Source organism: Cyprinus carpio, chromosome B7 (assembly GCF_018340385.1).
Source record: "Cyprinus carpio isolate SPL01 chromosome B7, ASM1834038v1, whole genome shotgun sequence".
Lineage (NCBI taxonomy): Eukaryota > Metazoa > Chordata > Actinopteri > Cypriniformes > Cyprinidae > Cyprinus > Cyprinus carpio.
The window spans coordinates 9951178-9975362 of NC_056603.1; the positions used below are offsets into that span (position 1 = coordinate 9951178).

At 35.4% G+C, this 24185-nt stretch overlaps 1 protein-coding gene across 3 annotated transcripts in view; it reads right to left on the reverse strand.

The window, feature by feature from the left end:
* The window catches only part of LOC109092606 (protein arginine N-methyltransferase 3-like), a 55805-nt gene that overhangs the window by 2512 nt on the left and 29108 nt on the right, over nt 1-24185 (reverse strand). Inside the window, exons 12-16 of one of the 3 annotated variants that reach the window (XM_042727166.1) lie at nt 21996-22074; nt 16922-17109; nt 14025-14111; nt 6604-6654; nt 5074-5161 (exon numbers count right to left, since the gene is read on the reverse strand). In XM_042727166.1, coding sequence (XP_042583100.1) covers nt 5074-5161; nt 6604-6654; nt 14025-14111; nt 16922-17109; nt 21996-22074 — 493 coding nt within the window. The remainder of the gene's footprint in view (nt 1-5073; nt 5162-6603; nt 6655-14024; nt 14112-16921; nt 17110-21995; nt 22075-24185) is intronic. The other 2 variants (XM_042727167.1, XM_042727169.1) reach the window with 2 other exon arrangements.

A 24185-nucleotide genomic window follows, 5' to 3' on the forward strand; every position in this document is an offset into this window, starting at 1 on the left:
CCGTGCCATTTGCATTAAACATGCCAATGCAACCAAGGGTGACGGAGGCTGAAACGAGAAACGAACGAGACAACGTAAAACATCTCGATGTATTCCTTGATAATGTGACTGCTAATCAACAAGCTGGTGTGTAAATGTAGAGCACAAGCGTCATAGTCTATGCACATATTAATTTAAAGGAATAGTCCAACCAATAAAATGAAACTTTGCTGAACATTTACTCATCCTCAGGCCATCCAAGATGTAGATGAGTTTGTTTCTGCTTCTGAACAGATTTGGAGAAATTTCTTCTGCAGTGAATGGGTGCCGTCAGAATGAAAGTCCAAACAGCTAATAAATACATCATAATAATCCACACCACTCCAGTCCATTAATGAATATCTTGTGTAGAAAAAAGCTGCATGTTTGTAATAACATTTTTTAGCTTAAACTGTTATTAGTCTGCTATCCATAATATTGCTTTCTTTAGTGAAAAATTAATCTCATCTGAATCAGAAGAGGAATATGCATAAATCAAGCACAGATTAGAAGAAGGAACTGTCCGAAACAGTTCTAAACAAATATGTCAGTAGATTTTAATGCGAAAAGACGACAGGGGACAGACATTTTCACCGGAGGAAGCGTTATTATGGATAAAAGACTATTATGGATTATTATCTAGAAGCGACAGTTAAAAATTAAAACATCTTAATGATGGATTTGTTTATTACAAATGTGCAACTTTTGATATTAACTGATGAACAGGAGTGGTGTGGATTATTGTGATGTTTTTATCAGCTGTTTGGACTCTCATTCTGACGGCACCCATTCACTGCAAAGCAAATTGGTGAGCAAGTGATGTAATGATACATAAACTATTTTTGTCCATATAATGAAAGTCAATGGGGTCAAAAACAAAATCAGATTTTAAAGAAAAAAAAAAAAAAAACAGATTTGGAGTTAAATGATGACATAATTCTCATTTTTGGGTGAACAATTTAACCCTTTGAAAGAGATTACTTTTGCAACATGGACTCAGTATATGTAATGTGCAATCATTATAGCAGTTTTCAGGGGGAAAAAAAGCCTTCCCCAACACTGCAGCACAAGATACAAAAGCTGCATTATAAAACTTCTCTCTCGCTCTGCAGCACATAACCTCATAAATCTGTGGCCCCTGTAAAGGAGATGCATAAAACAGGCCTTCGGAATCACCAGCTCACCACAGTGCTGTCTATCAAATAATCACACCTCCTCCTAAAGGAACCTTGCTCTGACACCTCAAGGACCTTTTCACACTGTAGATGGGCTGCACTTCCTGTGAGTTTAAACTATTTAAAAGCACTACATAAAGCATTGCATGGTTGATTCATTAAGCAGCCTTGTTCTTCAAGTCTATTACCAATATATAGGCTTTTGAAAACTTATTTGGAGAGCAGACATGACATGCAATACACTTTCTAACCCTCAAAATGTCCCAAGACCACTCAACACAGGGTGACCTCTTTTATTTGCGCTCAAAGGTTGGTTGTGCATGACAAATGAAGCTTTTCAAGGAAATGTTCTCATCTTTTCCTTTTAATGATTGGCAAAACCAACTAAATCATGACAAATGACGTTTGCTTTAACTGATGCGACAGCATCTGAAGGCGTTTCTGAGGGCGTTTTGCATTTCCGTTGAATACTCTACCTCCCCTCTCATCACATGGCTGAAAAGTAATTACTAAACTAACAAACGGGAGAAGAATCCATGCAACATGAGCGTGAGCTGACAGGAATGCATTTCTCTTCTAACAATCATTTATTTTATGCAAATGACAGCCTGACGATATACTGTTCAACACAAAACACATTACTGTTATTGTTTAAAAAAAGAAATCCAATTTAAATCCACAAGATACAAATCCCGTATTAAGTAAAGTGAGAAGAATGTCAAATGTAACTCCTAATATTATTTGAAAAGATTCCTATTTTTGTGAGATGCATTACAGGAAAGTGTGGTTCTTTTCATTTTAATCAATAAAAATGAATAATGACCTAAAGTTTCAGTTATTTTTCAAGGTGCCAAATGAACTTAAAAAAGTTTAAAGTTTTGCATCATCTGTGAACGACTCCTTACTCATGCTCACAGTAAGTGCGGTTTTGGCAGGTCATGATTAAATGCATAATTTCTTTTTATTTTTATAATTGTACTAAATCAATAAGATAAACTGACATCACTACTTTAACACATAAATGTGACTGAAAAATGAGTATAGTCTGAACAAAGGCAATTACTATTTTCACAAAAGGGGAGACATAAATAGTTACCAGAGCAGCCAAAAAAAGTACTGTGGTAATACTATTGTATATTGATATATATATATATATATATATATATATATATATATATATATATATATATATATATATATATATATATATATATATATATATATATATATATATATATATTTACTGCGATTGCAAAGCTGAATTTTCAGCATGCGAATTTGCTGTTTTGTATTACTGTTTTGATGCTTAAGAAACATTTCTTATTTAAAACAGTTGTGCTACATATATATTTATTTATTTTAATTTTTTTGTGGAAGACGATATTATTCTTTGATGCATACTTTCTATCAACCTAATGTATTTGCTGCATAAAAGTATTAATTAAAAAAAAAGGGCTGACCCCAAACATCTGAATAGTAATGTACCATGGTACTGAACGATGACAAAATACCATTTTATAATTTTATATATCATTCTTATAGGATGTTAAACAAATCTATACATGGTACTCCAAATTATACTATAGTATAATCATGGTACATGCCCAAAGGCACTTGTTTCCCCCAAAAATGTTTCTCTTATACCAATTTTTCCCTTATCTTTTCATTACACACATTTGCACATATGGTCTTGACGACAGCAAAGCAAACAGAAAACTCTAAACCCATATGGTGCCAATCAAGATGCAAAAGGGCATTCGCAGAGCTAGGTGAGTGTGCATGTGAGGAAAATATGAACTTTGAATAACTTAATCAAGGTTAGTCACTATAAATCACCAGTGTGAGGGACACTGTTTATAGATTTGCCATTTTTTTGGAGCTACTGCAAAATGGTCAGATTTGCCATACAATATAATCACACAACTGTGCCTTCTGATTATAATCTGACACTGGTATCAGCAATGCAGGTGTAGCGTTAGCAGACCTTCAAGTGGACGGCACTCTTATCACTGAACGGCTCCTGCAGGGACTGTCTGTGGTAATGCCCGTGGACAGCTACAGTTAGGCCACAGTCATTTATAAAAGTGTGCTGTATCAGAGAAACTGGCAAAAGCACCTTCATCCATCTGCGCATCAGATGACATTTCTCCGATTCCCATTATGATAAGACACTTCATCTGTTAGCACAGCCGGGATGCTGTCTCTCCATCTACGGACATACGGAGCCTTGATCTAAGTGTAGATGGTCTGCGTTGCTCTTATACCTAAACATAAGGCAATTTGATTTTTTTTAAAGACTTTCAGATTCTGATTCACTTCCCTCCCATCGTTTATATAGTTTTCCTCCCATTATTTGCTTGTTTTAAACAACAGAGGGCTGATATGAGTGTAATTTTGCAATAGCCAGTTAAAAATAATCAATCCAAATTTAAATAAATATTAAAATAAAATGACAAAGAAATGTACATATAAATGAATCAGTTTCTGGCTGATTTCAATTATGCTTTTTATTGTGTTTTTATACTTGAATCATCTTGACAAGAACCAAATCATTTTATATGGTCAAAAAGCACTACTACAATTATTATATTTGTATTATTTGTCAATTAATATAACCATAGTACCATTACAATTACATTAATGTTATTATTAATAAGTGACATAACTAAAACTTATATGTGTACTATATATATATATATATATATATATATATATATATATATATATATATATATATATATATATATAAAACTTTTTTTTTTACATTTTATAATTTAAAAAATCTGTAATAAACAATTATTTAATTAAAAATTTAAGTTTTTCATTATATATATATATATATATCATGGGTCTCCAACCCTGCTCCTGGAGAGAGCTACCGTCCTGCAGATTTCAGCTCCAACCCCAATCAAACACAGCTGAAGCAGCTAATCAAGGTGTTCAGGGCTACTTGATAGTTACAGACAGGTGTGTTGGAGCAGGGTTGGAACTGAAGTCTACAGGATGGTAGCTCTCCAGGAGCAGGGTTGGAGATCCCTGATATATATATAAAAATATATATATACATATGTGTGTGTGTGTGTGTGTGTGTGTGTGTGTGTGTGTGTGTGTGTGTGTACAATATATATAATGCATTTGCAATGTGTAAGTTTGCTTATTTACATGATTTAATTTGAACAGTTTATAATTAAAAACTTTAAAGAAAATTTCAGTTTAATTTTCTAATATTTAATCTTACGTGGCGACAATAATTGTCATATAACAACAAAATAAATCTCTTATCTGTTTATGTTGTTAAATGCTTTGTAAGCATATTTAAAAATTAGTTAAGTGGTAAAAATCCTTTGGGCTCACAAGAAGTCAATGGATTATTGGTTCTAAATGAAAATACCATGTAATCAGTTCACACACAGCCTCAACTGGTCATATGATTTTGTGTTAGAACAACATAAAACATAAGGATCACAAAAACAATGCCCCTAAATAAATCTATCTAAAAACATGATGTGTTGTGTCATCTTGAAAACCTGTTGGAATGATTCTCAAGACACAATATACTGTATCATCATATATATTTATCAGCAGAAAGAACAAACTGCAATGTTTATGTGGACGGGCTCTAGAACTGCTCAATCATGTGTCTATCTCTCAATGACTGACGGATAACCTGTGTCACCGACTAAGAATCAACTGTCAGAGTAAAGAAAGATAAGATACACTTCCTTGTGACACACATCTTTTTTTTTGTTTTAAAGAAAGGTGGTGGCTAATATGCACTTGCCAGATCTCATCACAGTTTAAAGACAGACATAAGTACATGCAAACACTGGTGTGAAGACAGGTAAAACAAACAGGAAGCATGTTTGAACGGGGTACAAACCAGTTTTGACAGGGATAGGGCTTTCTAGTAAGAACACCGTCTGTTTCCAGTGAGTCTTAGTGCAGTCTGGAGCAGTGGAGAACATGACCTAAAATTAAAACACAGCTGCATTAAAAACCAGTTTATGTTGAGATAAACAGGAAAATGCCTCTTGCCCTGCTTGACTTATATTGAAAACTGACTGATAAGAAAGAAAAGTGATTGATTCTGTAAATGAGTAAGTCGAAATACTCAATTTTGTTTCATACAAATAAATATTTACAAATAATATTTGGGTAGTTTTTTTATTTTGTTATTATTATTATTAATATTATTATCATCCCAGTAACCCCCTAATAATCTGACACTTTTGGTTGCAGAATAAATCAGCTATGGGTGATAAACATGCCTAAAATATCTAAAATATCTAAAAAAAGATATTTTAGATATTCTTCTTTTTATATTCTCTTATAATTGCAAGATATTTAAACTTAGAATTGTGGGATATGAAAGTGACGTGACATACAGCCAAGTATGGTGACCCGTTTTAAGGGTAGAGAGACAAACAGATGGATGTATGGAGTGAAATCACATGGAAGTGAACATACAAACAACGTGAACACACACACGGAGCAGTGGGCAGCCATTTATGCTGCAGTGCCTGGAAAGCAGTTGGGGGTTCGGTGCCTTGCTCAAGGCCACCTCAGTCGTGGTATTGCCGGCCCGAGAGTCGAACCCACAACCTTAGGGTTAGGAGTCAAACTCTCTAACCACTAGGCCACGACTCCCCCTCTTGATATTAATTTTGATATTAAGTCAAAATTGTAAGACATAAGCTCCCAATACTGAAAAAAAAAGTCTGAATTGTCACAATTACTTTTTTATTTTTTATTCTGTGGCAGAAACAAATAAAACAGAATAGCGAGACATTTAGTTCTATGAAGAAGATCAAAACTGTGAGATGCAAATTCAGAAGTCTGTATAGTGAAGTCTAAACTCGCAACTGAGAAAAGAGTCAGAATTGTGAGATTAAAGTCAAAATTAACTTTTTCATAACTTATATGTATAAGGTTACAATAGAGACTGAATTTAGGGAAACTAGAAAGAAGTGTGAAGACAGAAAATGGGCCAGAATAAAATTAAATTAAATTTCCCAGGTCAGAAAACAAACCAATTGCTCCCTTAATCTGAATCAGGCCAAAGCAAAGATGATTGCTGTGGTTATCCACCAGATCATTAACCCAAACTCAGATGCTGCAGTTTAAACAATGTTCTCAAACATCAAAAACAGGACAAAAGACGGAAGATCGCTCCACATCCTCCTGCTTAAACTCCCATTTTCAGAACCCAGTGCACGATAGCTCTCCCAGTGCCTGATGGGTTTAGCTTATTTCATTGCCTGTTCCAGTTGGCCACTGGAGGAAGGCAAATGCTTATTTCAGCATTTAGGTATGAGAGGCTGGCGATTGCATTGCAATTGCCTCGGGCCTAAAAGACAGCAAGGCATGACCGCAATTGCTCGCTGTTAAACAGCACAGCACTATTGCTTACTTTGTTTCCGCAGCTCTTGTCGAAGAAAATATCAAAATAGCCTACGATCGCCTGGAATGAAATAGGAGAGAGAGGTTAGAACATGACATTTTCGTAAATGCTCACACATGTTCGGGCCAGAAGGAAGCAATTAGCAAAACAGGGTAAAAACAGACATGTTGACAAGTCATTTAAAAAAAGCACAGTGTTGTGGAAACGCTCCATCTAAAAAGATAATCTTTTTATTTAATAAAGTCTAGTGATGAATAATTATCCTTTTTGTTTGTTCTCTGTGTTAATACACACAGTGTGTAAAATACCCAATATTATGGAAATGAAAACTACCCTTTTTTTGTCCCAACCTGCCCCCAATGACGGTGGAGCAACTCTATCAATCTCTGGAGCATACTTGTAGTGGCAATGATGCAGAACTAATAGCTTTTAATCCTGACGCAGCTGACAACATGAGGGTCTGCTCGCTCACACAAAGAGCGCAATCAATGAGAAGAGAAAGAGAGAGAGAGAGAATACACTGATAAAGAGAAAATGGGGCATAAAGAGAAAGGTAAGCAAGACTACAATGAAAAAAAGACACCTCAAAGATGTTTAAAAAAAGAGTAGGAAGAAAAAGAAGAGGTGACTAAATTTTAAGCAATATGTTTACTGGAGCTGCTCTTTTCTTTAACCAAATCTGGAGTATTTTCAACTTTAATTTAAATTTTTGACTTATGAAACCATACATTATTTTAAAGTTACTGCATTAAGTTAAATTAAAAATTAACTTTCTGTCCAGTTCAATAGTTATGGAAATGACAGCTGAGATCTAAAGATGCTACCCATTTAAAATAAAATACAATAGTCATTTCAAAACTCTGCCCACAACATACAAATTTACAAAATACCTTAAAATGACCTTTGAAATCATGCATTATTTTAAAGTTGCATTATTAAGGTAAAATATAAATTAACTTTCTGTCCCCAGCTGCTTTTGTAGATCTTAACTGGGTAGACAGATAATCAGTCTTTGATTCAGAATTATATTACACTCTCAAAAATAAAGGTCCAAATTGTTTTATTTGCAGTGATGGCATAGAAGGACCATTTTGGGTTCCCCAAAGAACCTTTCAGTGAATAGTTCTCAATAGAACCATTTTTTTCTTAGTGTAAGAAAGAATAATCTGAAAAACCAATTGAAATTGTTGTGCAATAGAAAGATTCCATGGATTTTAAAGGATCTTCATTGAACCACAGATGCCAATAAAGATCCTTTATTCTTAGGAGTGTATAAAAATTGAAACACAATTCTCAAATCCAAGCAAATCACTTTTTATCAGAAATGACAGTTAAGATCAAGAGACATCACTGAAGCTGTGATAGAAAAAAAACCATCAGGTCAGTGTAATTATGGATTGTAATGAACATTATCAGACATTATGTGGAGCAATAATTACCAAATCAGGGCTAATTGCTTATTGAACGCGTTAGAAAGAGTGGATTTGCGAGTCATTTGGCATGCAGAGATGAACTTTGTCGTCGCTGATGACAACGGCTCATAAATATGATTGATTGGGGACAAACATTTCATAACTTTCTCTTTTGATGACTCACATTGTTTCCAAGTACAATATTTCCCATATACAACTGTTTGCAATCAGCAAAACACGGCAATTTACTGGAAAGGAGTAATTTACATTTCTAAAGTATTTATTTAGTCATGAAATGTGTAAATTGAGGAGGATTTCCCTGAATGAAAGGCTGAGTGTCACAGCACACACCTTCTCACAGATGCACACACACACACACACACACACACACACACACACACACACACAGAGAGAGAGAGAAAACAGAGCGCAGTCACCCTGTGAACTCCCAGGGGACACTGCCGTGATAATGTGAGCCATTCTGCCTGAAGTATCCCAGGGACCTTGTGGGGAGAAATACAGCTCTGGCTTAATGCCTGTGTCTCTCTCTCCCTCCCCTACAAACACCCACCTATTAATCCTCCTCTTCCTCTGTTAAAATAGCTTTAAGAGGACAAAGCCACAGCAACATAATCAAGGGTTTAGCACCACATCCACAAACAACTTCTGTTCTGCATGATTCATTCATACGGGCTTATTTAAGGCACTATTAAAAACAGAATTGCAAAAAGTTAACATTTAATTGTTTATATTTATAGCAAATTAAATTTATATGTATATACAGTATTTTCTTTTGTTTAATTTTATTTTTTTTTTACATTTAAAATAATAATTACAATCAGTTATATTACTAGTATGGTCACATTTTAATATAACCAATAGGCCTATATATTTTAATATGCTTTCTCAAATACATTTTACTTTCAATTACAGTCTTCCGATAATTTTCTATAACTAATAGTAATTGTGATAAAACAGCAAAGTTGAGCCATAATTTGTTCCCTATTTTCTATAAATCTGAGTGTCCTTCATTTAAAACTAAAATTTCTGCATCTCCAAACCGCTTTCCTTTAAACGGGGTCATCTTTTTTGTCAGCGTAAATTGCCCAGAAATGTCAACAGAAACCAAGACCCGCACTGAAAACACGGGGGTCAGAGCCAAATAACTCCCTGCCAGAAATAAAACAAAATAAAACCACCCCCGTTAACGCACCGGGGCGAAGTGAAAGAACAGACACAAAAGCCTGAGTTGCACGGGGGAAAGGGGGACAAATGGTGGAAACGGAGCCTTTTTATTCTCATCAAAGTGTTCAGCCTTCACACCCGGGGAATGTCGGAGATAAGTGATGCGCGCGAGCTGTTTCCCGGCCCAGGAGGCGGCGCACGGTGCCACTCAGCGAGTCTACCTGGAGAACAGGTCGGGGGAAAATTAATAATTATCATCATCGCTAACACCAACGGGGAGCAATTCATCATCAAGCCCTTTCCAGTGCTATCATGTCGGAGCAGAGCGTGGTGCAGCCAGATACAATTATGCGGCGAGCTGCGGAGGAGGGAGAGCTAATGCGCTTTTGATGGGGTTTATTCACTCGTGCGAGGCGTCACACTCGACCACCTCGAGCTCTCTACCCCCCTCCTCCTTCTCCACCCGGCGTCTCCCTTATTCTGTGCACAACACACATCAATGCCAACGAAACTCCCGTTCCTGTTATTATGCTTTTCCCTTAGAGTTTGACGTTCCGCCGCACTGGAAACAAATACACAGGGTTTAATTAGAGGGGAAGGACATTACTGCAGGAACACTCACAGTCACCGACATAAAGTCAAGTGGAGTATAGAGAGAGGCAGAAATGCTGTAGAAAAGTAGTAGCCTATCATTAGTTAATACCGAACAAATGCAGCCTTTCTTGCTTCTCTTAGAACATGATTACAACACTTTGTCTTGAAAATAACTAAAAATAACTTCATACTATTTCAGGTCATTTGAACAAATAAGTGGCAAAAACTGAGCCTCCCATTATATTCAACTGTTAATGAACAATGGAAAAATCACTAGTTATGGTGCTATATGCCCTCCATTTACATGATCTGATCTAAAAATGTATAATAAAAACATTTTAACTAAAATAGATAGTGCAGACAATAAATGTACCAGTAAAATCTATGACTGGATTAGCCATACTGGTGTTTGGGCACGTGCATTACCTTCCTCCAGCCTGTTAAAATCGACAGTGTTACTTAAACACTGATGCGGTGAGTGGGTTTGTACACTACTGACTCTAGTTTGACACTCTGCTAGAACTAGTGTTATTAAAATAGCCTCACATTCTAGTAATTATTAGTCTTCCTCACATAGCAAAGCACAATCATTCATGCAACAGAATAATTTATGAGCACATTAAAATGCAAAACAACTGTATGCATCATGTACATGAGTATTTGTGTACATGATACATCACACATGTCACTCGGGATAGCAAGGACATGGATAAACTTGTTTCTACAGCCATTGCGAACCAGTTTTCCAAAACATAATATCTTTCTACCAAAATCTTTGCTTCTTAAACATTTCTCTCAAATATATTTTAGGCCCTCCTGTATACAGTATACTGTTCTGTTAAAAACAAGTAGCTTTAATCATGCCAATAAAAGTCTTAATGTGGCCACCAGAGAAGCAGCAACAAAAATAGAGTAAGAATTGCAGAATTTTTTGTACTCAAACTTCACTTCCCTGCTGATAAACTATCATGCATTTACAGTATCCCCTCTTTGATTACTCTGGGGCATTTTTAATTATAAGAAAGTAAAAACTAGGCTTGATTAGATTCAGAGCTTAATTAGGCAAGTCACTTCGAATAAATGCATTTGCAAGATTACAATTAATACTACTTTACGACAACTACTGGAGGTTAAGAACATAACTTGTATGTACAAAGGAAGTGTAATTTGCGTAAAATGAACATTTACTGTACCACACTGATGATCTATACTAAAACTCCACTAACTTGAATTTACCCAATGAGTCTCAGCAATTTGGGATATTTAAAGATGTCCCATTGTTAACATTCACTGGAAATGTTGAGTCAGTCTCTGAAGTCGTCAGATATGCAGGCTGAGCGCATTTCAAGATGTCACTTGGCTTTTTAACAGAAATAATATTCATGATGCTGCTCACAATGAATCATAAGAGATGGATATTAGAAAGGGTGAGTAATACAGTGATGTTGGTAATAACTAACTTTTTATTGCACAACCACCTACACTTTCGTTTCAATTTGCAAATGTTTTTCAAAGACTCTTTTGGCCAACAAGGCTGCATTTTTTGTTGTTGTTGATAAAAATACATTAAAATCAGTAATAATGTGAAATATTACTGCAATTTGAAATAATTGTTTTCTACTCAAATATTTTTTTCAAATGTAATGGCAAAGCTGTATTTTTAGCATCATTACTCCAGTCTTTAGTGTCACAAGATCCTTCAGAAATCATTCTAATATCCTGATTTGGTGCTCAAGAAACATTTCTTATTATTATCAACATTAAAATCATGTGCTGCTTATATTTTTGTGGAAACTAATACTTTTTTTTTTTTTTTTTTGCTAGATTCTTGAATAGAAAGTTCAAACGTACATCAAAAGAGCATTAATTTGAAATTTAAATATTTAGTAACACTGTAAACCATTTAAACATCCTAACATAACTTGCAATTATAAGCTAAGCACATTTTTAAAAGAACTTCATTACTGCTAGTACTTACACTCCTTATAACTAACTTCTACTCATTGCTTTGTCTCCACTGACATTTTACAAATATGCAGAAAACATGCATTATCCTTCTTTCTTTTCCCCTCAAATACTGTATGATCATTACCAGGATTGTTCTTGTCACAGCTTGATGTAACATGAAGTGTCCTTAAGGCAAATCACCACTGACGCAAACATTACGCACAGCCATCTTCAGATGTGCTTTAACTGCAGTGCACAAGACGTGCCATGAACATTTTATACCTAGTATACAAGCTCTAGGCCCTCAATGTTAGCTGTATTTTTCTAGCAAACATATTGTCTTGAAATGAAGAGTTCACAAAGAAATGGATTTACTCACCCTCATGATGTTCTAAACCTGTATGATATTATTTTTTAATGAAGCAAAAAAGAAGAAACTCTCAAAAATGTTCATGCTACACTTAATGTAAACAGGCGGCACAGCTTAGCCCATTTACTACTACTTTGGCCAAAAGTGAGCTTACCGATACATATTGAATTTATCAAAATGAATCGGACCCATTTAGAAGGGACACATTTTTTTTCTGGAGGGAGGTGAAAGAGAAAGCAGCAGAGATACTGAGAGAGAGTAAGGAGAGACTGTCGTCCCTGTGGACAACGTGAGGCAAGGACCAGTGCAACTGTAAGAGCGAGCGTTATTTGTCTTCCGCCGGCCGAGCACGAGAGCGCAGGGTAGCGCTGTTCATTTAATGCAAGGTTAGGCAGCCTGATGTGATGAATGGACTGTCGGCGGGAGAATAAGTCCATGCACTCAATCATGGGGACGACAGCATTTTCCCTCCGTTTTTGGGGTGCCTCCATAATTACATGACAAAGCAGTGCAAAATAGGGCGCTGAATCCCATCTATGACTATAAACGGAATTTTCCACATTACATTCAAGGATATTTAAAAAAAAAAAAAAAAACTGCAAATTGCTTGTACCTGCCTCCTATCTAAAAATAGAAGTTTTTAAACGGGGAGGAAATCAGGATGTGCTTTTCCATTACTGGAGAGCAGCAGAAAAATGAGATGATGTTTACAAACTCCATTAAATCCAGAGTAACTCGGAGAGGGGAAGGGAGATAATAATACAGTATTGATTAATCCATAAAAGCTATAACAAAGCAGTAGGAACAATAATGCTGGAACAAAACTGGGAGACAAAAGAAAAATTACACTTGAAATTTCAGTTGCTTTCTTTTGGTCCGTCTCTCACCAAGTCTCACTCTTTCGCTGACAAACACACACACATACTCTTTCTCGCCAGAAACTACACCCGACACGAATGGTGAACTAGCACGCAACATAGCTAGAAAAAAAGGAACATATTGTCTTGAAAGGAATAGTTCACACAGAAATGGATTTACTCACTCTCATATTGTTCTAAACCTGTATAATGCTTTTTCAATGAAGCACAAAAGAAGAAACTCTCAAGAATGTCCATGCTGCTCCTACAGTGTAGGCTGTTCAAGATCCAATAAAATCAAAAATAAATAAATAAATAAAATAAAAAACACTATAATAACAGTCCAAACGACTCTTTTAAAACCGGCACTGGTTCTCGCATGTATCATAAATGACCGCATTGCACCAGCTCGATTAAGCTGAATCTACAACTGATTAATTTCAGTGACTATTGACAAAAATATACTGTATGGTTTCAGAGAAATATATAGCCTACTTTGAATATATACTACCATTTAAAAAGATAGGTGTTGGTAAGGTTTTTGGATTGCTCTCATTTACTTCATCAAGCTATATAATCTACTTTTTTGGAAGTTTTATGGTATTTTTTTTTTCTTTTTCTTTTTGGAGCTTGATAGACATGACAACAATGAAAAGTTCCTGAAACAGAGCTTGACATTTCAAAATTTATACATGGGTGAGTAAATAATGACAGATTTTTGGATCAGATCTTCCTTTAATAACCTCCCACCTTATTTGAGCTCACAAATGGAGACATGCGGTTGAATTTAGGCCATGAAATAATATAAGTAAACCTTCCACTGCCTGTCTTTACCTTCACCTGTAAGAAAACTTGCCTGTCCATCAAACCAGACTGATGTCTGCGCTACCTGATCCATCCCACCCAATCAAATGGCCAATCCATCTTCCCACCCCTAATTAATCTCCACACCTGACAACCTTGATTAGCTCTGAAGATTGAAGTGTGTGTAAGACTGGTAATAATCAGAGTTTGTTTGTGAGTTTGTTGGAAAATGTGTGTTTGTGTAAGAAGTTGTACACTCACTGTACAGAAGGTGCTGGCAGTTATCTTCAGACTGAAGTCTTCAGTGAACTCCAGCTCAGACACAGTCACAGAGCCACAGTCAATAGTCTAGAGAGGGACACACAGACACACACACAAAACTTTTTCAAACATCCTAATGTAGCTGAATAAAAAGTTGGGAGCAGTAGAGGTCAAGAAAATATATTTGTTTATAAAAAAAGATTATAGCCATCCCATTCCATTTTATATCATTATGAAACCCTCCAGTCAACTTTGTAATTTACTGTTAATAACTTTTTGTATTATAGTGGTTCAACTTCAAGGAACAGTTCACCCAAAAATGAAAATTTGCTAAAATGTACTCACCCTCAAGCCATCCAAGATGTATATGAGTTTGTTTCTTTATTGGAACAGATATGAAAAAATGTAGCATTACATACTTGCTCACTAATGGATTGTCTGCGGTGAATGGGTGCCGTCAGAATGAGAGTCAAAACAGATCACGACTCTAGTCCATCAATTAACATTGTGAAGTGAAAAGCTGCATGTCTGCAATAAATCTATCGCTTCAAAATTTATAATAATGCTTCCTCCAGTGAAAATGTCCGTCCCCTTTGTCCGCTTACATCAAAATCCACTGATATAGCTGTTTAGAACTGGTTTGGACTGTTTTCTCATCGCATTTTAGATGGCCTGAGGTTGAGCAAATTTTAGCAATTTTTTTTTTTTTTTTTTGCTAATGAATGTGTACACAACAAATAAGGCAGGGTTTCTTAGTTAAACCTGGATGTCAATTTTAGACATTCATTTTTTTATTAATATTAAATAATTGAATTTAAAATGATTACATGTATATCTACATGATAAAATTATAAAAAAAAAAATCTTTAGATATAATAAAGCAGGGAATGTGGAAAGTTTAAGAGGAAGATGAGTCAGTAAACGTTGTAAGAGAATTCCACGCTAGAGTGTGTTCATTTAATGGAACTCTGAATACCGTTAAATGGCGTTATTGGGGTGGGTCAGTGAGATAATGGAAGTAAGATGTGCAATGTTTCTGCACAGACAGGAAAAGATTGATTTGTGCATTGAATTTTCATTACTGCTTATGTCTGAACCATTTTATGATCAAGGTCAGGGAATATACTGAAATTCAGTTCCCAAGGTTGAACATATGGGTCAAAATTTCTGATAAGAAAAGATATACTGCAAATGAAAGAAATCAGCTAAATATTACAATTGTGGTCTGTCTAGTCAAAACATTTACCGTATCTACAGTTTAATCACATAACCTAATGCTAGCATACAGTAGCTTTCTTGGAAACATAAAATATCACATTGATTTGTGAAATTTTCTGAAACAAAACTTTTGTAAGATATCCATGTTATGTATGACACTAAAGCTGGTTTAAGGAAAAACTCCATAAAGCAGCATTAAACAAACACAGCATTAAGCATATGTGTGTGTTTGTAAGTGGACCCAAGGCCATGGCGGTGGTAAGTAATGAAGTTTACTAAAGAGGACGTTAAACAAGGATTAGAATAATCAATCAGCATTTCTGTCACAGACAGTCTCTGAGGCTTTACTTCCTCTCTCACGATCTGTCACTCTCTTCATCTTCTCCCTTGATCCTACCTACATTCCTTCCCCTCCTCCTTTCTTCTCAAAACAAGGCCACAACACAGGAAATTGGCTTTCTGTCGGGCCAAGCTTCAATCAATTAGGGATTCAGGTGATCTAATGATTTGCACCTAATCCAATAAGACAGAAACCATTATATAGTTAAAAAGAGGGGATTAGTAACAAGATTAGTCAAATGTGTAGGGATAGTTCACCCAAACATGAAAGCATCACCGTATAAATCATCATCCACTTTTGATTTATGAAACAGAGCAGCTTGGACATTTTCCAAAAACTCCTTGTTGGTTTTCATTAGAAATTCAGGAAGGTTTCAAATAACAAAGGATCAGTAAATTATGACATTTTAAATTTTTGGGTAAACTATCAATTTAATATCTAGAATTGAGATGCACTACCATTCAAATAGTTTGGGCTCGGTAAGTTTATTCTTTTATTTTTTTAAGTTCTTCAAAGAAGTCTCTTATGCTCGCCAAGGCTGCATTTATTTGATCAAAAATACTGTAAAAGCAGTAATACTGTGAAATATTATTACAATTTAAAATAACCTGTTTTTTATTTTGATATATTTTAAAATGTAATTTATTCCTGTAATGAAATGTTGTTTATATTTAAGATATTGTTTTTTTTTTTTTTGTATATTTTTAATTTGTAATTTATTTTTGTATTCTGACTTGGTGCTCAAGGGATATTTGCTATTATCAATATAGGAAAAAATGATCAAGCTTTATATCTTTTGTGGAAGCGAAATTTTCATCAATTTTTATTTATTTATTTTTTGCATTGACACTATTTTCACTATTTGATCCTGTAAAGCTGCTTTGACACAATCTGTATTGTTAAAAGCGCTATATAAATAAAGGTGACTTTACTTGACAGCATTTGTTTTAAACAGAATTAATAAATGTATTTAATGTCACAATTGAATGAGTCCTTGTGAATAAAAGCATTAATTTCGTAAAAAAAAAAAAAAAAAACGTTCCCAAACTTTTGACCAGTAGTGTATGGAGCCCTACTCATCTAAACTACTGTGCTGTCAAATTATTTTAAATAAATATATACATTTACATTTTCATTTACCATGGTTTTATCCAATTCGATTTGAAGAAACATCACAAGCACAAAAGACAATATGTTTTACCTGAAGACACATTATTAAATCTTGATAGATGGCACACTCCATCGCTCCCCAAGGGGACATTCAGAATTAAATAATCATTTCGCTGATAATTCCATTCAGACTTTTCTAGAAAAACCCTACTATGGTCTCTTCTCTTACCCTAATCACTACAGGCTCTGAAATGACCGTCTCAGGCTTCAACATCTCCACTACTGGCTCTGGTATCACAGCCTTCTTCATACACGTCATCTTGAAGTCATACACAGCATCCCAGAATGCAATGCGGTCACTGTGTTTCTGAGTGTCCCCCACTGCCGCCAGGCTGATATTGCAGCGATCTGGATAGACTGAGAAGAAAGATGATACATGAAAGTGAGTAAAAGACATAAACTGCACGGCTTACATATGATATATGTACACAGTCAAACGAAGCCCTCATGAGTCAGTACTTCACATGACAAGAACATTATTCATTTAACAGACACTTTCTTATCCAAAGTGAATCACAGTACATATTTTACTACACTCATCCGGAATTGAGCTCCCAAATCGTACCTTCTGGGGTTTGAACCCACAACCTTTGGCTTACCGGACCACAACTTCAACCACTAAGCCATGTCACATCCATTAAAAGATTTATATGCAGCTTTTCAGATCTCTAGTGCACTGGTTCGCTCATATGATCTAGACATATCTGGGTTATACTGCTCCAAGGGATGCTGGTTCGAGTCCATTAAACTGGAAATTACTCCAATTAAATGTCCTACATTTATAAACTTTGACTGCATATTAACTTGTTGTCATTAAATATACCAGCTCTGAATGTTTGAACAAACTCACTGGCATGAATCAAAGAAGGAAAAGCTTCCAAAACTATATGGAAATAGCAGTCTGAATACACCACAACTAAGACAAGGCATGAGGAAGATTAATGCAATAATCAAAACACTTTACAAACAAGTAAAACAGTAAACAGCAACAGTGAATGTGTTTAAAATACACAGATGAAAAGCCAACCAAACCAAAGACCATTTCAATTAAAGCTGAATTTAGGATAACATAACTAAAAACTAAAAATATGACTAGTTTTTACAAAAATTGTGGTTTTATGTAATTGAAAGCTGAATCAAAACAGACGGCTGGTCACTGTGTGGGTGTATTAGACCTCATCCTTTACACAAATGTGCAATAATGAGCACATCTATCATGAAATGGTAAACCACAGCCTTGATGGTCTCTTTCAGTAATGTTTTAGTCGTTTCCAGCACTCGTAAAAGTCCCTGTGTGATAATGGTAATGGTTACCATGCACATGCTTCTGGCAAAAAAAAAAAAAAAAAAAAATCAAAATTCTGCTGATGGTCATAATCGTAAAAACTCTGCATTCATCAGTTCTTAATGTCTGTTGCGTTTGGCCATCAGACACAAACTCAAAGCTGCTGTGCATTTATTTCACATTCCAGGAGAAAGCAGACGTCACTAATATCTATACTGCCAATAGGAGATCATGAAAAGTGCAAATCCTTGTTTTCCCTCTTTAAGCATGTCAACCGTATGAGTATTGGAGGAGATCAGGGTAATTGTAACACTAAATATTTTCAATTACAAACAAGTTACAGTTTATGCAGTATGTATGAGGTAAAGTTCTCTCTGTGCTTGAGAAAAAGAAGTGATTGCATCAATGAAAAATGATTGTAGCACTAGTTTAGTAGCTATTTTATCTATTTTAAGATTTAACAGCCAAACAATATATTTAAATGAAAAGAAATTTAACTCCTTTCAAAGAATTATAATTTAGGTTCCAACTTGATGCATAAATAGTTCTGACAGCTAAAGAAATTAGTATCATATAAAGGTATGAACAATATTAACTATATATATTTATATATATATATATATATATATATATATATATACACATACACACACACACACACACACACACACACACAAACATTACAAATGTAAATATTAATTTAATTTTGAGTGAAAAATCTTAAAGTGACTTACCAGGTTGAACAAAGCTAAAAATAATAAAGTAATACTTTGTAAAGGAATTAATACTCATATTAATACTTTTATTCAGTACTGGACGCACAAAATAGACCAAAGTGACAGTAATGACTTTTACAAATGCTGTTCTTTTGAACTTGTTTATTTGTCAAAGAATGCAAAAAAGACATTTTCACAAAAATATTGTAATAAAATAAAATAAAAAGTTTTCGACATTTATAATGATCTTTTTTCTTAAGCAGTAAATCAGCATATCAGAACGATTTCTGAAGGATCATGTGATACTGAAGGAGTAATGATGCTGAAAATTCAGCTTTGTATCACAGGAATAAATTACATTTTTAATTTGATTAAAATTGATTTTAAATTATAATAATATTTCGCAATATTACTGTTTTTACTGTATTTGTGATCAAAGAAATGCAGCCTCTGTGATCACATTTTATGTTTCAGAAACAAAGAATCATAAGGATTAAAAGAATCATGAATGGTATTCTGATGACATTACATAATAGAACACAGAGAAAGAAAACTAACTTTCTTGTAATTAGATGTTATAGGTTCAGCAGTGAGACCTATACAAAACCAAAACAGCTATTTCAAATCAGACAGTACCATTAACTCTGTCCAAGACAAGCTTCAAGAGACTGAAATCCATGATGGACTATCTCACCAACTTTGTCTGACCTTTAATCAAGGGTTAAGGGTGCACATTCACTCTTGCGCGCCATAATAAAGTGTGTGCCATCAAAATCTCCTCTCACATGTGACAGGATTGTGACTGGCGAGTTATACCCCCAGCCTGTTCCTCAAAGCCTTCGCTGTGACCCTGCGAGTATCACGTAGGGTAAAAAAAAACTACACACACGCACACACCTGGAGTGGATTTGTCACCTCATTTTCTCTGATTAGTACAGCTATGAGTGATTGTCTTGGGAGACGCAGCTGAGTGCTGATTGGGTGCTACACGGGACTGTCCCGCACCTGAGTGGGGAGCGGAGGCTAGAGAGAGAGAGAAGAGGGACGAGGGGGAGGCAGTGTCCCAAGATTCATAGCATTGACATCTGCGTCCTTCTCGACTCGGTGCTCATGGCCCGTTTGTCAAGCACCCCCCTCCAGTTTCTCTTGAGGGCAGCCGTGAAGAAGAAGAAGAGGGTAGTGGGAACAGGGGTGGAAAAATAATAAAAATAATATTTTTTATTGTTTGTTTGATTACGTCTTTAATTGATTTTTACCATACATTTCTGCCATATGTACATCAATTTGACATAGTCACCACTGATAAGCTACTACTAAATATATTGTAGAAACTTAATTTTCTGTAAAGCTGCTTTGCAACGATTTGCATTGTGAAAAGAGCTATACAAATAAACTTGAACTGAATTGAAAAAAAGCATCCAGTGATGAGATAGAGAAAGCGTGGGTCAAGTTTCGGGCTGAAGAGAAAGGTTAATAATATGAGGTATAAAGGAGAGGTGAAAGAAGAGAGAGGGAGAAACGAGGTTATAGTGGCAGGGGTAAGTAATGTTGATCTGACACAGTGCAGAGCTGCCACATGATGGGCCATTATATCAATCTGCTTCACACCAGGTAAACATGGCTGTGGGCTTTCCGACTGAGCAGAAAAATAGAAACGCACTGCCTCACTGGACGAGACAGTGCTGTTCAGCCGGTGCCTCTCAGTTTCTGGCTTTCCTAGCAGATGTATGGATTTAAAATGTTCAACATTTCTTTCCCTGGAAAAGTGTGGATAGCTCATCCTACATGCAACATGTTTTTGAGCAATAAAATGACAATGTACCTCCCCCTAATACAAGATGCATGTATTAAGTATAAATAGTTCATGGCTGTGATGTAAATAAATTTAGATTAGTTTCATCTAAATATATACTACTTAAGACCAAATATTTAGATCTCCTTAAACTATGAAAAGAACCATTAATATAATAAAAAAGAGACTGGAGTCATTAAATGGAATCATAATCATAACTAGAACTGTTAAATTCCTTAAAATTCCTAACCCTACCCATCCTCAATCCCATGATGCCTTAAAGATCAGGAGAGATTAACATCTCCTGTGTCAGGATCCTTGAAGTTATAATTCATCCAGTCAGCGTGTGCACAGTACTGCATACCACAAACCTCCTCAGCATCTGTTCACTTAAACCTCCATAGTGGACAAGAAAATGACGCAGAGCCACAAGACTCGTGCAGAATGTTTAACATCCACTTCCACTCTGTCCACGACCTTTGCAGACTTTAGTTTCCCGAACAATGAAAGAAAAACATGTTTGATTTCTGGTATCTAGAAGGTGAGTGCCCAAGGACTGTTTAGGTATTCAGCACTTGGTTTAATTTATGTTTTATTGATGCAAATCAATATGTAGTAAAAAAAGCAGAGAAGCATGCATGGTTTGAGATAAGAGAGAACACCTGGAAAACACAGAGCATTATGCTGTAAACTACGCAAGTGTGAAAGGTAATTCTACAAAACTGTCGTGGTGGGACGACTTTTACAAATATAAAAGGCCTAAACTGCACTGAATTATAGTGAGTTGAAAAGATTCTATTTATTTTTTATTAATTGATTCTATACTGTCTAGATGTCTAGAACCACTGATGTCACATGGATTATGTGAACGATCTCCTTGCTACGTTTCTGAGCCTTGATCGTTTAAGGATCCTTGCTGTCTATGGGAGGGTCAGAGAGCTCACGGAATGCATCAAAAATATCTTAATATGTGTTCCGAAGATGAACGGAGGTCTTACAGGTTTGGATCAACATGAGGGTGAGTAATTAATGACAGAATTTTCATTTTTGGGTGAACTATCCCTTTAAGGCACCTTAACTCGCCTCTACGTTTTCAATGGTCATGGTCTGGATAAAGGGGGATGCAAAACAATGTTCAACACTACACCATTTTCATAATAACACCTCCTTAAAATGTCCCTACAGAGGAAACAAACACACACGTTGACTCATCTTTTATCGGTTCGGACAGCCCTGATTCAGTCTGTATGAAATCCTCCTATTACAATAAATAAATTAAGTCTGTTTGATAGACCTTGAAAATAAAAGCCCTCTATGAGAGATGGGCTCACTGTGTTCCATCAGTAAAAAACTATGAAAAACTATTTGTAGGTCTGGCCAAGGACCTCCCAGATACCCCTAATCTCAGAATGAGAAGGTAAAAGGGCTGCAACATGCACATGTGACTTACCCAAACCATCTTCTGCGAGGTACCGATCCCTGGCGTACAGCACAGAGTCCAGCATTGACTCAAATAGTAGGAAGTAGCCCTAGAAAATGACAAAGTTGGGGGAAAACTTTTTAATATTTAAAGATACATATAAAGAGTTAGAGACTGCATTCAGGTACACTGTTAAAAAAAAATGTGATTTTAACAGCAAAGGACTATAAAACTGTTACGGTAAAAACTGGTTAATAGTACATTTCTGTACTATATACGGTGAATAACTGTAATAGATCTAACTTTACATTTAATGTAATTTTACAATAGAATTCTGTTAAAATTACATTTTTTGGAAGTGAAAAAGAACAAGTCATTGTATAATGACACTTCACCTTTGACGTTTCTTCATTGAAATAGACTTCTTTTATAGTTTTTTCTTATCAGATTTGTACATTAGGGTTTTATCTTAAATCTAATGTTAAATTAATGTTTATTTAAATTAATGCATTATTTTAGCATCATGGGTGTTACCATGATGGTGTTTACCATCTCATCTTGTGGAAAAGCTGCTTGTGATGAGCACTGCCATTTTTGCTGTCAGCAATGGTACAAAGCAGATGGTTGGTATATTAGCATAATATCAATTAATGATATGTGCAGATTTTTTTAATTCTTTTTTTTATATTTTGTTTACTGTAAATGTAAGTTAAATCTGTAAAAGCTAAAATGTTGCTACCATATTTTTTATGGTACATTTCTGCCGATATTTTACCATAAATGTCACAGTTTTTTTTTTTTAATCTATGGAAACAGATGCTAAGAAAAATCACCATACTACTTCTTTCTTCTTCTGTTCAAAGGTCGTTTGCATACTTGGTTCATATCACCACCAAACTAGTGATTGTGCAGTCATTTTTCTTTTCTTTTTTTTTTTTAATCTTTAATCCTTGAGAATAAGAATTATATTGTTTTTATGCTAATAATGAGCTTCTGCTTGCGCAAACTCTGCTTGCAATATCTTTCAAAAATGTTTCAAGACAAACATTTGCCATTTAGTTATTTAGCTCTCACACATATTCTAAACATGCATCCACAAACACAACCAAACCGATATCAAACACGAGACCTCTGGATTTATGAGACCTTCAGAATGCACCATTTAAACCTATATGCATGGCCACTAAGCGTCCCGTTTCACTGCACTGACCCCTCACTGACACCGGTTTTGCATGAGTAGTTGACACGTCACCTCCTGAATTATTCTATTACTGCTCAACTGCCCCTTGACCGCATCTCACTGGACTCAATCTGGACAGCAGCATAGACAGCCATGAGTGAAACAAGGCTGCTTCTTGCTAACTCAGAGTAATCTAAATCAGAGGCATAATAAATTGCAGAAGACAGACGTGATGGATGTACCTAGAATGAGGGGTAACATTCTTCATCAACGTGGTCTTCTGCTGTCTAGTTGCTGCAAAAGTTACATGGAAGTCTAAAAGCAAATAAGTACAACAAGACGTTCTTTAACACCAAAGTGTACATGTGTCTTGCATAATGTGTATATTAGTCTGGAAATGACAGCTCTCATGTGCATATCACACTTTCCTTTAGAAAAAAAACAAAAACAAAAAAAACATAATATTGTAATATTTAACAAAGGCTTCCTTTCATGACGTTTTATTTAAAAGTCTGTTGCTGTAAAAGGTCACATAGGCACTTCTGTGCTCATAGAGGTCAGCTGGCCCAGCACCCTCAAAAGCCATGCTGTGACAGCGACTCATACTGGATCTCTCTGGGTCAATTTTTAAACAGACATAGCATTAGAGTGATGACTAGGCTTCTCCATGGTGTAATTTAGAACCCAATTTCACAGGCGGCTGCCTCCACTGCAGTGTGAGAGAGAGACAGAGAGACAAAGAGAGAAAGAGAGAGAGAGAAGAGATGGGGGATACGGGGGTATGTTGTATTCACACTACCTTTCAAAATTGGGGTCAGCAAGATTTTACTTTTTAAAAAAATAAATTAATACTTTTATTCAGCAAAGAATACTTTAAATTATTAAAAATTACAGGAAAGACTTTTTGCAATTTTGTTCTTTTGAACTTTCTATTTATAAAATAATTCTAATAAAAAAAGGTTCAAAATTCCCATTAAAAATTTAAGCAGCACAACAACATTGTTTTCAACACTGATAATATGGTTCATTTGGTTTCTTGA